At 39.4% G+C, this 16,810-nt stretch overlaps 2 protein-coding genes across 2 annotated transcripts in view; one reads left to right on the top strand and one right to left on the bottom strand.

Moving 5' to 3' along the window:
- Positions 1-10,220, bottom strand: part of LOC140141026 (quinone oxidoreductase PIG3-like) — an 18,503-nt gene extending 8,283 nt beyond the window's left edge. The window contains exons 1-5 of the mRNA XM_072162805.1: positions 9,893-10,220; positions 7,375-7,521; positions 6,333-6,441; positions 4,680-4,835; positions 3,814-4,026 (exon numbers count right to left, since the gene is read on the bottom strand). Of these exons, the coding sequence (XP_072018906.1) occupies positions 3,814-4,026; positions 4,680-4,835; positions 6,333-6,441; positions 7,375-7,521; positions 9,893-9,961 (694 nt within the window). The 5' untranslated portion in view covers positions 9,962-10,220. The remainder of the gene's footprint in view (positions 1-3,813; positions 4,027-4,679; positions 4,836-6,332; positions 6,442-7,374; positions 7,522-9,892) is intronic.
- Positions 10,221-10,966: 746 nt separating this feature from the next.
- On the top strand, positions 10,967-12,912 carry LOC140140430 (uncharacterized). Its single transcript, XM_072162191.1, has 2 exons — positions 10,967-10,979; positions 11,714-12,912. Exons 1-2 carry the CDS (start codon positions 10,967-10,969, stop codon positions 12,910-12,912), a joined length of 1,212 nt encoding a protein of 403 aa, XP_072018292.1.
- The last annotated feature ends 3,898 nt before the right edge of the window (positions 12,913-16,810 follow it).

Genomic DNA, 16,810 nt, shown 5'->3' on the forward strand with positions numbered 1-16,810 from the left:
TGAAAACAATTTTGAATATATCACGCTGCCCTACAAGCAGGTAGTCTTGAATCAAGCCCATATCCACCCGGGGCCACATGCTGTATGTTACGCGTGTAAGTAACAGCCAACAACAGTGATCGATTCTATATAGTGATGGGCGTGCTCAAAATACGGTCTTGATCAATCTGTATTCCTTGTTTAATATTTTACTTTATAAATCTCTGAGATTCCTGATTTTATGTAGACTACCAAATATAGAAAAGAATGAGATGCTGCTGAATATTCATGACTTTAGCCATCCAATCATATACTTGTCATTTATTGTTTGACCACAAACGTAAACACTCACGCACATGGTGCATGCTCATAAATGTGCAGCCCAGCTGTTTTGAAAATACAACAACCTTCTTGACCGCAAGATTGACAGCAAATGGGCGGTCTGATCATCGGCAGGGACAGACTTAAGTTTCGGTTTTCTACTGGCCCTCCGGGCCAGTGGAATGGCAGATCTAGTGGCCCTGCAATAAATTTACTGGCCCAGCTTTTTCAATATGTTAAAAAAAAAAAACTAATTATTTTCTTGTTTTGGGGGAAAATCTATATCAATTTTTAATAATTTGCCATAAAAATGTGTATTACCGGTATATCACAAATTAAAAAAAATCAAAATTATTTGATATCAGAAGGACATTCCTCGCTTTCAAAATGCAATTCGATATGTCTGATGTGCTCTAAAGTCCCACAAAAATATGTGGAAATGTCGCTATCCGAGTCCTTAAAGTCAAGCAAACCTTAACGCGAAAATGTGGACAAATAAGGCCTATACACTAATTAATTTTGGTTACTAGATGTTGAATATCTGTCTTAAAATGTTCTTACAATTGATTTTGTGCTGAAATGCGCGCAAAGCGCGCAAAATGTTTAACTTTCATCGCTTGGATGGGCTCAGAATCGATGCTGAATTGGTCAATGTGGTGCCCCCCCCTAAGGGTGGCGCCTGGGCATGTTGCTCCCCTCTGACCCCGTGAGTTACGCCACTGGTCCTGCCTTTGTTAGTTCCAAAAGTTGACAAAGTTTCAAATATGATGCGGTATCGCTATCATCATCAGATAGAGCTTGAAGTAGTAGGCTACGAGGCCTACTATCGCCAGTAAAAAGCGGCAGATATTTCCAACTTGCTAGAAATGCAAGAATAAGAATATAAATATACTGAAAAATCATTGAATAAAGATATAAATTACAGGTGACTGGCGGAGCAGAAACTATATAAATAATGTCCATGACTGATTATATCTTGTCTCATGTGTTGGCTCAAAAATCTAGTGGCCCGCCGGGCCAGCGTTGTTGGAAGTTTACTGGCCCGATGCAAAATCCACTGGCCCCGGGCCGCCGGGCCACTGCTTAAATCCGTCCCTGATCATCGGACAACCACCAATGAAAACAGCATATTTCGTCAGTGCATTGGGTCATACATACAACATTAATGAGCTAATGTACAAGACACTTGGCTTCACCTCCCCTTCCCCGGTTTGTACAATGTAAAACAATTAAGAAAAAACTGACAGTGCTAATAGCTGCGAGTGCTCGCTTGGCTTGCCAATGGGGCTAAATATATATGATCAGTGTAGAAATTAAGTTGATTTTATTGGCCGTATAGAGCGGCCGGGGCCTGTGGAAATTAGCTAGCAATATAGTATATTGATACTGGGCATCTTGAACAAGACTACAAGCAGGTGGCAGGGACAGACTTAAGTTTCGGTTTTCTACTGGCCCTCCGGGCCAGTGGAATGGCAGATCTAGTGGCCCTGCAATAAATTTACTGGCCCAGCTTTTTCAATATGTTAAAAAAAAAAAAAACTAATTATTTTCTTGTTTTGGGGAAAATCTATATCAATTTTAATAATTTGCCATAAAAATGTGTATTACCGGTATATCACAAATTAAAAAAAATCAAAATTATTTGATATCAGAAGGACATTCCTCGCTTTCAAAATGCAATTCGATATGTCTGATGTGCTCTAAAGTCCCACAAAAATATGTGGAAATGTCGCTATCCGAGTCCTTAAAGTCAAGCAAACCTTAACGCGAAAAATGTGGACAAATAAGGCCTATACACTAATTAATTTTGGTTACTAGATGTTGAATATCTGTCTTAAAATGTTCTTACAATTGATTTTGTGCTGAAATGCGCGCAAAGCGCGCAAAATGTTTAACTTTCATCGCTTGGAGGGGCGCAGAATCGATGCTGAATTGGTCAATGTGGTGCCCCCTAAGGGTGGCGCCCGGGGCATGTTGCTCCCCTCTGACCCCCGTAGTTACGCCACTGGTCCTGCCTTTGTTAGTTCCAAAAGTTGACAAAGTTTCAAATATGATGCGGTATCGCTATCATCATCAGATAGAGCTTGGAAGTAGTAGGCTACGTAGGCCTACTATCGCCGTAAAAAGCGGCCGTATATTTCCAACTTGCTAGAAATGCAAGAATAAGAATATAAATATACGAAAAATCATTGAATAAAGATATAAATTACAGGTGACTGGCGGAGCAGAAACTATATAAATAATGTCCATGACTGATTATATCTTGTCTCATGTGTTGGCTCAAAAATCTAGTGGCCCGCCGGGCCAGCGTTGTTGGAAGTTTACTGGCCCGATGCAAAATCCACTGGCCCCGGGCCACCGGGCCACTGCTTAAATCCGTCCCTGATCATCGGACAACCACCAATGAAAACAGCATATTTCGTCAGTGCATTGGGTCATACATACAACATTAATGAGCTAATGTACAAGACACTTGGCTTCACCTCCCCTTCCCCGGTTTGTACAATGTAAAACAATTAAGAAAAAACTGACAGTGCTAATAGCTGCGAGTGCTCGCTTGGCTTGCCAATGGGGCTAAATATATATGATCAGTGTAGAAATTAAGTTGATTTTATTGGCCGTATAGAGCGGCCGGGCCTGTGGAAATTAGCTAGCAATATAGTATATTGATACTGGGCATCTTGAACAAGACTACAAGCAGGTGGCACTCATCACCTGTATATGTCTGCAATCATAGATTGAATACAATACAGATCTTTTCAAAGATACCAATCTTACAGGTGCGAGTGATCAACATGACATGGTTCAATGCAGTGTTACCGCGTGAACGTACCAGTGCAGCGCGGTATATTCAAAAATTGTTTTCACCTATTGCTATAGTAGTTAATCCAATTATTACATCACTTCGCCAGCATATATTAAATTGAATGTTTTTGGACTATTCCAGTTGAAATTCATATGCCCCCTATGAAAGATATGGCTGCAGACATATCGCCCCACGCCACTCAAGTTTAAGCAATACATAACATGCCCAGGTGCATTGAATCACATGGCAGCATCGGAAGCATTATATAACACAAACCCCTACCCGTCTGTGCGACAATCATGGACCTTGAATATTGCTATCAAAACAAGGACGTCTGAATCAACATACCAAGAACCACAAAGGTGGATTTGTTTTGCATGTTTATGACACAGTACGAAACATTCTTAACCAGCTGCAGCCATTATTTTTAATACAAAATAATAATAATAAATAAATGTCGATGATTTAACGTGCGCTTCACCTAAGTACCAGCACACTTCAACAATTATTCCGCTGCCATTAGGATATATTACATTTACATTTACAGGCATTTATGGCGCCATTCACAAAGATACCATGGCGCTTACAAAAATATACACAAAAAGTCAAATAACAAGAGAACAGTTCAAGAATTCATATCAGAATCATTTTCGCTTCAACAAGTCCCCAACTGATGCGCAGGTACTCTCAGCCGACTGTGCTCTTACCTTTTGTATGTCTAAGTACAGCATGAGCAAAATCTTCTTGCTTATAATTAAATCCAGCCTCTGCTCCTAGACTAATAGCTTTAGCCAGTTTTGTCTCCGATCCAGCGGTCACTATGGGATGACCACCAGCTAGTTTGACCAATTGTACAGCTGCTGTCCCTATGCCTGAGCCTCCAGAGTGGATGAGCACCGTGTCATTGCGTTTCATATGTCCTGAAATAACAATAGTAATAAATATGGCAACAAGAGAGTGAGAACAACTATATTTCTTTGTACATGCAATACAGGCGTTGCCATTTAAGGTGAGAGATCACTCTTGCTCGCCACCGCTCGCCCAAACTCAATTTCTAGTGAGCAATTTTTCACTCGCCATAGACACTAAATATCGCTCGCTGCGAATCACCATGATCACCCAATTTACATCAAGTCTCAGCATTCTTTACATATATTGTGATAAATTAGTCTGAATTCCTGAAAACGATAGAGAGGGTATTCAACAGTCCATAAGTATAATTGGTATGAATGATCTTTCAGACCTAGAGAGTGATTCGACCACTAGATTCTACTACTAAAGAGTGTTTCAACCACTCACCTAACATCGAGCTCGCCTTTAAAATCTAGACGGCAAGGCCTCCAATACATTTTTTTAAAATTCCACATATCAAATGGAATTAGCACATTAACCAACTCTACTTGAAACTCACCCTGCCTCTGTAGAAGATTTAGGTGGAATCTTTCTTAGTGGGTGTATGGAATTCAAATGGAGCTGCCTAATGTGTTCATTCCATTTGAAATTCATACTCCCCTTGTGGAAGATTTTTCCAAAAAATGGAATAGGCCATTTTGGATAGAACTGGTAAACTTGCCTACAAAATGTAGCAGTTGATATGCTGTGAGCCATACTTCAGGTATAGCAGCTGCTTCATCCCATTTAAGCTTTCCTATTGGCATCAGATGGTCCTCATGGACAGCCGTATACTCTGCATTACCGCCACCCGGTAACAGCGCCATCACTCTATCACCTATGGTAACAAAAGGACAACTTATGAGCAGAAACGAAGGAACTTTTATGGCTTATATGCCTATACATGTATGGTGTGATCAAGCAAAATCAGTCTGAAGTCGGGTATATTCAATTTTTTTACATGATTGTATAAAGCAAATTTGCAAAGCTACATTTTGCCATAAAAAACCATTGAAATTAAATAACCAGTTCCAAAGATATGAGCAATTGAAGAAGTTCCAAAACAGCAGGAAACAAAAGGAGTTCCGATTGATTTTTCTTGATCGCATCACTTATGTGGCGTGATCAAGCAAAATCAGTCTGAAGTCGGTTATATTCAATTTTTATTTTTTTACAAGATTGTATTTATAAAGAAATCCCATTGAAATTGAACATTTAGTTCCAAAGATATGAACAGCTGAAGTGGTTCCAAAACAATAGGCAACAAAAGAAATCATTGTCTTTGTTTTGCTATATCTGAAAATAAATATATCCAACTTCCGACTGATTTCGCTTGATCACATCACATATTCTCTAGAAAAAGACTTTCAGTATCTGTTCTTACAATTTTGAATACATGTAGTGCTAAATATGATATCAATTGGCTTATAATAGTGAAAAAATGTCCACTTTGTGCACAGAATTTAACAGCACAGTGTTTTAAATTTTGAATGTCATGTTGTTTGCATTATCTCTTTAGTCTTAGACCATGCTTTAAATGTTTATTAGTACAGTTTTGGGCACAAAAATATTGAAAAGTCGCCAACATCGTAATAGTCGCGATTATTTGGTGTTGACTACTAAACAGAGCTGAAGCTGCGCAAATTAACCCTATCATACATTACATGAAGATGAGGCTATTCCAGTTGAAATCCATATACCCCTATGGAAAACATGACCTTAATCTCCCACACAGGGGGGTGTAGATTTCAAATGGAGTCACCCATTCAGGTAACCCTATTTGAAATTCACACTCCCTGTGTGGAAGATTACGGTTATGTCTTCCATTGGGGGTGTATGGATTTCAACTGGAATATCCCATTTTAACCCTCTCCACACGGGCGTCGACTGCAGATCACAAGTTTCAAATTTTATTTTTTAAATTAAAAAGTTTCAAAATTGTACATTTTTATGACCATATTTGGAAACAGCATGAATAATGCATAAAAATGAGTACAAACAAGCCTAGTATTGGTTCAGTGGTTCTTGGGATAGCTCTTGATATTTGAAGAAAATATCTTAAAAGTTGGGACTTTTTATGTTGAAGCCCACACAGAGCATTAATGATGAATTAACCCCATGAGAACTACCTGCCGATTGGCCAAAAAGAAGTTTTCATTATCGACTGGACCAATCAGCAACATTGTTAGAATAATTTCACCACGCAAAAAAGTTGGGGTGAATTATTTGCAAAGCTCCATTTTAATTGGTGATTAATGTGAAGATATCATGTAATTGACCAATCAGAGGCAATGTTAGATTGGCAGGTAGTGCTCAGGGGGTTAAGTTGTCTTACCTGCTTTCCATTTGGATTGGCAATTTGGACCGACTGTGTGGATAATTCCTGCTGCTTCTAAACCTAAGATTGAACTTGCTCCCGGTGGAGGGTCGTATCTGCCTCTTCTCTGAGGAAGTAATTCATGTTATCATAATTAATTAGTTAGAGCTTGAAAATTCAGGTGCCACTCAACAAGGTAGACATCCGGGGGAAGACGATCCTGGCTATGACCCTGTTGGTTTGTCCCCTGCTAATTGTCATTTCCTATTGGTTGAGACCGGTGTATGCAAATCAGAGATGGAAAAGGGTGGGGCTATAGTGGGCCACAGGTAGGCCAATGACCATTTTCGCATCAGCGTGTGTAGTCGTGTGCGAGCTGCTTTATAAAGATCTAACTGGGTTGGAGATTTTTTCATTACAGATTAATTTGGTCAAGATCTACCTCGTATATTTTGACTAAGGGGGAGTACACCATTCCAGGGACAAATTTAAGTGGTTGCCCCGCGCCAGTGGTTTTTGCGTCGGGCCAGTCAACTTCCAACAATGCTGACCTGACGGGCCACTAGATATTTGAGCCTGATATAACTCATATGAGACATGATATAGGCCTAATCAATGATGGACATAACTTGACACAGTTTTGCATTGCATGCACCAACGTTTTACAGCAATGGACCTACATACTATTTCCAAGCTCTTTTTGTGCACTATCTGATGAAGATAACGATACCGTATAGTCGCATAGGCCTACCTGAACCTTTGTGTGAACCTTTGGAACTAGATTTTGCACAGTTTGCAGTAGAACATATTGAAAAAGCTGGGCCAGTAAATTAATTGCAGGGCCAGTAGATTTGCCATTTCACTGCCCCGGAGGGCCAGTAGAAAACTGAAACCTAAGTCTGTCCCTGCACCATTCAGTGCTCATCGCTAAGAATGGTGCTTGTCAGGTCAGTGTTATGTGTGGCGGTGTGTATGGGTGCATGTTTGGTAAGCAAAGAAGGAGAAATAATATGAAAGCTTTTACTTCAGTTTGAGCGCGAGCAAATTAGCAAATATATACCTGTAATGTGTCGGCTCTGTTGATGGCTGAAGCTTTGACCTGCAGTAAGACTTCCCTTGTCTTTAACACTGGTATTGCAACACGACCTACATACAGAACGCTAGGATCCCCTGGATTATCAAACTGAGCTGCTCTCATTGAATTGCCCTGAAATGAACAATGAAAGAACATTGAGTTATGCTGGTTTCATACTTTCTGCCACTTGCAGTTTTATTTCAGGAGTTCAGTCAGAAATGTAAAAACAAACAGCAGCGATTTCAAGTCAAAATCCAAGCAAGGCATGTAAAATATTGTTATTCATTTCACTATGTTGATGACATGAGATGCAGCGTTCAGAACTGCTTTCACCAAAAACGTGTTCTTATCTAATGACCATTTTCCTTTAATTGTTACCACCAAGAGTCAAGAAGCTCTAAAACTGATATATTTTCAGTGTGCAATATTTAATTTTTCAATGCATGTATGTTTCTTTTGTGCAATAAGTTCAACAATAAAAAATGAGAGAAACATAAAAAGTAATAAAGAAAACATCTGAAAACAAAGTCGTGCTTGTGTTCAACTTTCATTGTGCGATATTTTGATAGTTAGCCACACTTGACACCCCTGTCATCTTGCTCGCATAAGTTAAGTTGCTTTTAAGATACGGAATTGAAACTTAGCATGCTGTTACAAGAAGGATGAATAAATAATATCTGAGAAAATGACATTGTTTTGTTTTACCATTACAAAATGTGTTTCATTTTCTACATGTAACCTTTTTATGGGACACCTTGTACTTGCTATCTATTTGTTATCAATCCAATCTAACCACAAGTATGGAAGTACGAGTTGTACTCATGCACCAACACAAAGCGCCGCAAATTCCACAGATAGTTGTGTATGCTGTAGTTAGTGGTAATGACACATGCCCAGAGGATTTACATTATCACAAGATCTGGGCGACCAATCACAAGCCAGATCCATTTACAAAGATGCATGTCACCATGGCTAATTTCAGTAGACCAGAAAACCGCCAGCTTTCCATAGATGGCTGCGTTAAGGGGGTACTACACCCCTGCCCAATTTTGTGCCTATTTTTGCTTTTTTTCTCAAAAATTATAGCGCATTGGTGGTAAGTAAGATATGTATATTATCGGGGCAAGGACTACAACTACTGCATTGAAAATTTAGCAACTCAAGGTAAGTAGTTATTGATTTATTGATCAAATGTTGGTTTTCCCTCATTTTTGACTGTAACTCCACAACTGTTGTCTGTGCTGAAATAAAATTTCCTGTGCAGTAGTTGTAGTCCTTGCCCCTATAATATACATAGCCTATCTTACTTAGTCACCAATGCGCTATAATTTTTGAGAAAAATGGAAAAATAGGCACAAAATTGGGCAGGGGTGTAGTACCCCCTTAAGCATTTTAACTGAACATGGGGAGCTAGCAAACAGATGGAGTTTGGTCAATGAAAAGATCAGATATGGAAAATCAATCAATTGTGCACAAATTAATACAAATCTATAGCCTAATCATTTTTTAAAGAAAAATGCAATAAGTAAAAAAAAGTGATGTAAATTGTATTAAGATTCATATACCGCCAATAGCGGTACAACACATTAAACGTAAGTATACATTTTTTTTAAAGAAAAGAGTCATTGAATATAAAAATAAATAATACAGATACGGGACACATAAAAAAATCCGGATTTATAAAATCCGGGGAAATCACAGCCCTGATGCATGCACGGTAAAATGCACCAAGTAAGGCTAGAAAACAATGTTTGGTTGCCCTCAACCGACCGACCCAAAAAATTGGAAATCTTGGGTCAGAATCAAGGACTTTTATATTTGTAATTCACTCAGTTTATTTATTAAATGCTTATATTTGATTGAAAACAAGAAGTATTTCCATTTAAATCCAGTCCAAAAGCACACATTTTTACCGTAAAATGATCAAGCATTTGTCAATACTAGCCTTTTCAAAATGGAGGAAAAATCAAGGAAGAGTCCATAAAAAAATTTTTTTTAAAGGATCCACCTACAATGTAGTCACCTACCGACCCTCCAAATTTTTGTCTCGGAAGGGCAACCAAACAATTTTTTTGTCTAATTCAAGGTCTGCATTATACTGCATATGCCTGTCAAATGCGTGCTTTGCTGTGTGCCCTACTGCCTTTTTATGCGTTGCTAGAAAACTGAGAGAAATTAAATAAAATGCACTTTTTGCGCATCAGCGCATGTCATGCATGTGCTTGCAGTAAAACCTCATTTTGGTAGCAAGATGGAAGATCCGTGGCCTGCCGTGCAAAAGGGCGAATGGAGGTATAGGAGAACCCACCAAGATATTGTCTCCGACAGAGATAAAACTGGGAATCATGATTTATTCATGTACTGTGTAATCATAAATGCGCGCATTTAATACGATTTACAACTTTACGTGCGTGCAGCATTTGAATGCCGAAACCACGCCCAAGGATGACATCACACATCGAATTTATCTCTACCAAGACTACATATATTTGATATTTCTTACCTGATCTGGTTGTAGAGATTGATATCCATCATCATGTGTGGAGTATGTAGACAAATTTGACAATGTCATTGTGACTGTCAATGCAAAGAATTTTGCAAATGGAATGTCGATAAGCTTACACAAAATCTCGATTTTGTGTTAGAAATAGACCACCAAGCAGAGAGGCACTGGCGAGATAAATAAGGCATGCGGTTGAACAAAGCTTTCACAAGCGCTACTCCATTTAGTGCACAAAATCGAGCAGCGTTTTCATGTTTTTTTCAGCACTAAACTCTCCAGCTCTCGGCTTTATTATTTACTTTATTTACAACGCATGAACATGAATGACGTAATGGTGACCTCTCGTCTAATCCAAAAGTTGACCCTTGACCTTTGACCTGTAGTAATTTGCCGTTGCCAAATTGTAAAAATGAGTTAAATTATTTGATTTGCAAATTGTGCAATATAGATGGAGTGTGGGGTGTGTGCACATAAAAAAAAATGTAATTTTGTATTAATATTTCTATACGTTCTTTAGTGGTGGAGGTGTGTGTGTTTCACATGGGGGGGTGGAGGGGCGGTGTCACGGGCATGGGGGGTGGAGGGCGGTGTCACGGGTGAATGCTTTTTCCCATCATGCATTACTAGCGACAACATCGCGAAAAATTTGCTCCGTGACTCGGTCACGTTTTTACTGACTTTTAGCCTTTAATTTGGAACATTTTATGCTTTTTTCACGTTATAAGTGTTTTTAAACCTTCGCTGCTTCGTGTACGTCGTGCTTGAATCGCATTTTTAACAATTTTGGTGTATTTAGTTGACTTTAAAAATTTGCTACCATTTGGATGTTTCGCGCCATTTTAATTTGTATACAACTACGTGTGACGCAGTATTTTATAGCCACTTCAATTGCCATTTACTTCAACTCCTGAGCTGTTTTGACTACCAATTTCCACCAATTCTTGCCATGGAATATAGGCCGTCGTGTTCCACCTTGACTGCTTTGTGTTTCCTTGTTTTTGCCAAGATTGTGACATCGGAAAACCCTCCCCCAAACCACGAATGTATACAGGGATACGTGGATTGTTCATCACAATGGAGATCTCCGGTGAGTTTGTTCCATTTATCTGTGCAGTGTTCAACTTCCAATCGCCACTTCAAAAGATACTGTATTACCTCATTGAACTCGTCTACCAAGATTACCCTCCTGCTGCTCATCGCCGGTGATATAAACCCAAATCCTGGCCCTGCTTACCAGATTAAATTTCCTTGCAAGATTTGTAAAAATGCTGCAAGATGGGGCCAAGAGTGTTTAGAGTGCGAAAATTGTAACACCTGGTTTCATGCCCAATGCCTTACAATGAGTAGTGATGTTTACCATGTTCTTGCTAAGCATTCATCCTACTCGTGGATTTGTTGTGATTGCGCAATGCCAAATTTTGACTCTTCATTCTTTTGTGGATCCAACATCGAGTGTAGAAACAGATTTGAAATCTTGACTGATGAATCAAGTGTGTCCAATGTTAATGATTCTTCATCACTAAACTCTGATTTAGTGCATAGCCTGCCACAGAACGTTAGTATTGGTGCTCCGAGTAGAGCCTCAAGCCCTTGTAAAGAGACTGCTTCTGAACCCAAAGACAAGAAAAACAAAATAAACCCAGAGAGCGTCCGCTTAAGATTGTGAATATGAACTTACAAAGTGTTCGTAAAAATTGCCTGCTTTTCTCTGCTTCATCAACGAAGAAGATCCTGACATTATTGTAGGGACAGAATCGTGGCTGAACCCGAATATAAATTCTGGTGAAATATTCCCTCCAAACTTCCATATTTTTCGCAAAGACCGCAATAGTGACTCCCATGGCGGAGTATTCATAGCTGTGAATGATAGATTTATCGCACAAGATGAATCAGATTTGGATCAAGAAAATTGTGAAATGAAATGGTGTAGTATCCATGTAAAAGGTGTCGCTCCTGTCTTCATTGGAGCCTTTTACAGATCCCAAACAACTGATAATGACTATATGAGACTTCTTGATGACTCACTTCAAAAAATTCCAAAAAATGCCTCAATTTGGCTGCTAGGGGACTTTAATTTGCCCGATGTCAACTGGATTACCAACAGCTTCATCCCATGTGGTAGATATCCTGGGCCCAGTAAGCTCATGATTGATATAGCGCTGGATCATGGTCTCCACCAAATTGTTCAGAAACCAACCAGAGGAAAAAGTATTCTTGATTTGTGCTTCACAAATGATGTTTCATTTGTCAAAGATGTCCAAGTGATTGACGGTTTAAGCGACCATGACACAGTTATAGTTTCTGCATTGGTTCGTCCTAAGCTTGTGCATAAACCCAGGCGCAAAGTCTACATATACGCTAAGGGAGAGTATGATAAGATTTGTGAAGAATTAGATGCCTTCAATGCTACCTTGACTGATGATCATGTAAATAAATCTGACATTAATGAAATCTGGTCAGATTTTACTAGAATTGTCCAAAAATCCATGGATAGCCACATTCCATCAAAAATGAGCACTTCAAAAGTCAGACTCCCGTGGATGAATGATAGGATGAGGAAAATGTGTAATAAGAAACGCAAAATTTATGACAAAGCCCGCAAAACTGGTGATTTTGCTACGTGGGACAAATACAAAGACATTAGACGCAAAAATGACAGAGAATTGAGGAAACTTCAAAGGAAATACATCCGCGATGTTTGTGATACCCTGGAAAGCAACAATACAAAACCTTTTTGGAGATATATAAAATCTCTCCGTAGGGAGGTTTTTGGTGTTGGTCCATTAGAACATCTGGGCCGCATAGCTTCCAGTGCCAAAGACAAAGCCGAGGCTTTGAATGCCCAATTTTGCTCTGTTTTCACGGATGAAAACATCCAAAACATTCCCAACTTCACTCAAAGTACTGTTCCTGATATGCCTGATATAATTATTACTACCCCAGGGATAGAAAAGCTTTTGAAAAACCTCAATGTTCAAAAAAAGCAACTGGACCTGATAACATTCCTGCCAAGATTCTGAAAGAATGTGCTTCTTCAATTGCTCCAATTTTGCAAAAGATATTTCAAAAATCTTTATCTTCTGGTGCATTACCACAAGACTGGCGTGATGCAAATGTTTCACCAATTTACAAAAAGGGCAATAGATCATCACCTTCTAATTATCGCCCAGTTTCCCTCACAAGTATCGTCAGTAAACAATTGGAGCATATCATTGTTAGCAACATAATGGCTCATTTTGACAAGTACTCAATTATCAGTGATAAGCAACATGGTTTTAGACGAGGAAGATCGTGTGAGACTCAGTTATCGGGTCTTGTTGATGACCTAGCTCAAGTGCTAAATGTCCGCGGCCAAATAGACCTGTGCATCATGGACTTTAGTAAGGCATTTGATGTTGTGCCCCATCGCCGTCTGCTTGCTAAACTTCACCACCTCGGGATTAGAAATAATATGCAGAATTGGATCCAAGCGTTCCTTTCCAATAGGACCCAGAGAGTCATCATTGATAGTGAACACTCTGCTAAATCTCCTGTTGTGTCGGGAGTTCCTCAAGGCACAGTTTTGGGGCCTCTGTTATTCCTCGCTTATATAAACGATCTCCCGGACAACGTCACATCTCAAGTTAGGATGTTTGCGGATGATTTGATCTTATACAGGCAAATTGACTCTATCAATGATTGTCACACCCTTCAAGATGACATAAATTCCCTCTGCAACTGGGAAGCCATGTGGCAGATGAAATTTAATAAAGCGAAGTGCTTTATCATGAGGATGTCTCATAAGAAAACCCCCTTGGATCATCAATATTTTATGGGTGATTCGCTGCTTCAGGAAGTAAATCAACACCCATATCTGGGTGTTGAACTCTCAAATGATCTTGCGTGGACAAAGCACATTCACCAAACTGTCACTAAGGCAAACAAAATTCTTGGCCTCATCAAGAGAAACTTGTGGAACAGTTCATCTAAAACAAAGGAAATTGCCTATAAAACACTAGTTAGACCCAAGCTGGATTATGCTAGTCCAATTTGGGACCCCTACCATAAGACATTAAAAGACAGCCTTGAAAAAGTACAAAGGCGTGCTGCGAGATTTGTAAAAAGTGATTACGGGCGCACAAGCAGTGTAACAAACATGCTTCAAGAACTTGGGTGGGACACCCTGGAAACTCGTAGAACTCATGCTAAACTCATCACCATCTTCAAGGAAACTCATGGACTCATCCCAAGCAATATCAGCCATCTCCAGGTCGGCAATTTCCCTACCAGTACTATATGTACCCGTTCATCACATAATTTGAATTACAATATCCCCCAATCCAACAAAGACTGTTACAGAAAATCTCTTTATCCTTGCACCATCCCTCAATGGAACTCTCTCCCTCCTGAGACAAAAACAGCAGCTTCAGTTCAGTGCTTCAAGACTATGCTGCAGGACGCCACCAGTAACACCAAGTAATGCATGATGCGGAACTGCACGTCAACAGCCACTACTGGGGCGATTTGTGCAGCTACCACATCAAGATCAAGATCAAGAATGTTCTGCCAAAAATTACCCCCTTCCGATGTGCCCGAAAATAGCCTCCCCAAGAAAGACCAGCAATTTCAATTTCAGGGAGGAAAAAGGGGGACAGGGCCAACAACTTCATTTTTGACAGGTCAGTGCGGAAAGAGATTTTTTGGCAAGAGAAAAGGGGGAGTCGTGGGCCCGGCACACAATTATAGGGCACCTTTTAACGCTCTAAGGCTTGAAAATGTACCGTCTCAAAAATAAGCTTCCGGACCAGGCCACTTGGCGGTGCCAGGTTTTTTTTTTTAGGGGGACGTGGAGTATGGGAGGTGAATTTTAGGGGAAATCAACCAATTTTACACAAATTGCAGCAAAAAGTGCAACTTGGGTTCTTACTTGAGGGGGAACAGTGGCAGCAATCGGGGGGGGGGGTCATGGGAGAAAAGTGAATTTCAGCGGGGGAATCAACCAATTTTGCACAAAATTGCTGCAAAAACTTGAAATTTGTGTGATTTGGGGGAAAACTGGAGTGGCAAGAAAATAATTGGGGGGGCAGGGATATACTGTAAGTTTTCAGGCTTTCAGGCTTTTTTGTGTTTGCACGATTTATTTTCAGGCCGTTTTAGGGCTTAGTAGGCCTATATAGGCCCTATATAAAAAAAACTTTAGTCAGGATGTCAAAAATTCCAAAAGAAACTGATGGAAAGCCTTATATGGCCTATGGGTAGGGGTGGGCCTTTAATTGCTAATTTTTTTTGCTATGTACCACATAGCAAAGGCCCACCCTCTCCCGCTCCCCTCCAGAATATGACATAGGCCTATTTTGGAGAACCTTATTTTCAAAACTTAATAATGATGTATAAATTATGAGCTCATTCATGATGCGAGCATTCCAGAAAAATACAGCACCACCGGTAATTTTTTTGGATTCAAAAATATTATCCTGTTTTGCAAATGAAACATAGCTAAATCCTAATTCTAAAAGTTAAATTTTAATATCATTTGCAATTTGAGGGAAAATGATCCAAAAACATGCAATTTTGCTGTTTTCTTACAATTGTAGTCACAAAATGTAAGACTTGGCACAAATTTAATCATGCAAAATCTTGGGTAGTATAGGGTAAGAGTTAGCTCAAAATTTTCATGTTATAAGGGCCTATATGTTATATTTGCTAATTGGAATTGGTCATGAAAAAGATGGGAAAATGTGTTTCCAAGTTAGAATGCATATCTTCAAATTAGTTTTTGTTCAAATCTTTGGGATGCAGGGCTTGATTGTCACAGAATATGAACTTAAAAGGTCGAAAAACTTTTAAAATGCGTGTTTTGGCCCTTATTTCCAAAAAATGACCAAATATTTAAATTTTACTTTCATTGCCAGTTAGGACTAATTAAGGAATTTAGCTATGTTTCATTTAGCAAAACAGGGTAGTATTTTTAATCCAAAAAAATATTAGTGCTGCTGTGCTGTATTTTTCTGCAATGGGGACTAGACCCATGATCCATTTTGTCCCTCAATCAGAGGCGGATTTAAGGAAAAGGGCCCTGTCAGCAAAATATCCCGGGGGCCCTAAAAGAGTTGAAATTTTTGTCGGGAGGAGGAGGGTAAGAAAACAATTTGGCCAGTGAGCATTAGTTCGGCCTAATGTTATTAAAGAGATATGTGCGCGTAGTGCGCGAATATTCATTCCATTTCATACTATACCGTATTTGAAGTAAAAGTTGATGTATATTTGGTAAATTTCGCGCGAAGCGCGCGATAATTTGCAATTTTCACACTATTCTATATCCAAATCGAGGGTTTATCAGATTTGTGAGTGTTTAAAAGGTACGGTAGGTACTAAAGAACAAGGAATATTTCCTTTTATGTTTTTGCTTGATGGTCAAGAAGCAAACAAAATCCCAGATTAAGGTCCAGAATCAGTTTAAATATCATAATCTGACCTCAAGGAATAGGAAGCCAATACGTTAGTAGGCCTACGCGTGAATTTTGACATTATGGGGGTGGAATTTTTTTTAAATCCAGGACCTTTTGGCAACAAAACAAATTTATGGTAAAAATGCGCGAAAAATTTTGCCATTTTGAAACTAAACTTTTAAAACATGGTGCAAAATGGGGATTTATCCCCCATTCCCATTATACTCCACCGGATCTATATACGCCTATGTAGCTTAGGGCCCTGTCAGGGCTGGATTTGCCTTTTGGGGGCCCTGGCCAAAATTTGAGGGCCCCAGACTCACTGTGAGGAAGGCATAGGCCTATACACTCAAGTGGCTTAGTTTAATTTGACTTACGTATAAGATATTGTGGCGGAAGCATAACAATTTAGAGGGAGCCGAACATTATTTTGTTTTCCATTTTACTATGACATTTGCGGGTGAAGCACGGAAAAAAATTCAGGTCTATT

Source organism: Amphiura filiformis, chromosome 19 (assembly GCF_039555335.1).
Source record: "Amphiura filiformis chromosome 19, Afil_fr2py, whole genome shotgun sequence".
In the NCBI taxonomy this organism is placed as follows: Eukaryota; Metazoa; Echinodermata; class Ophiuroidea; order Amphilepidida; family Amphiuridae; genus Amphiura; species Amphiura filiformis.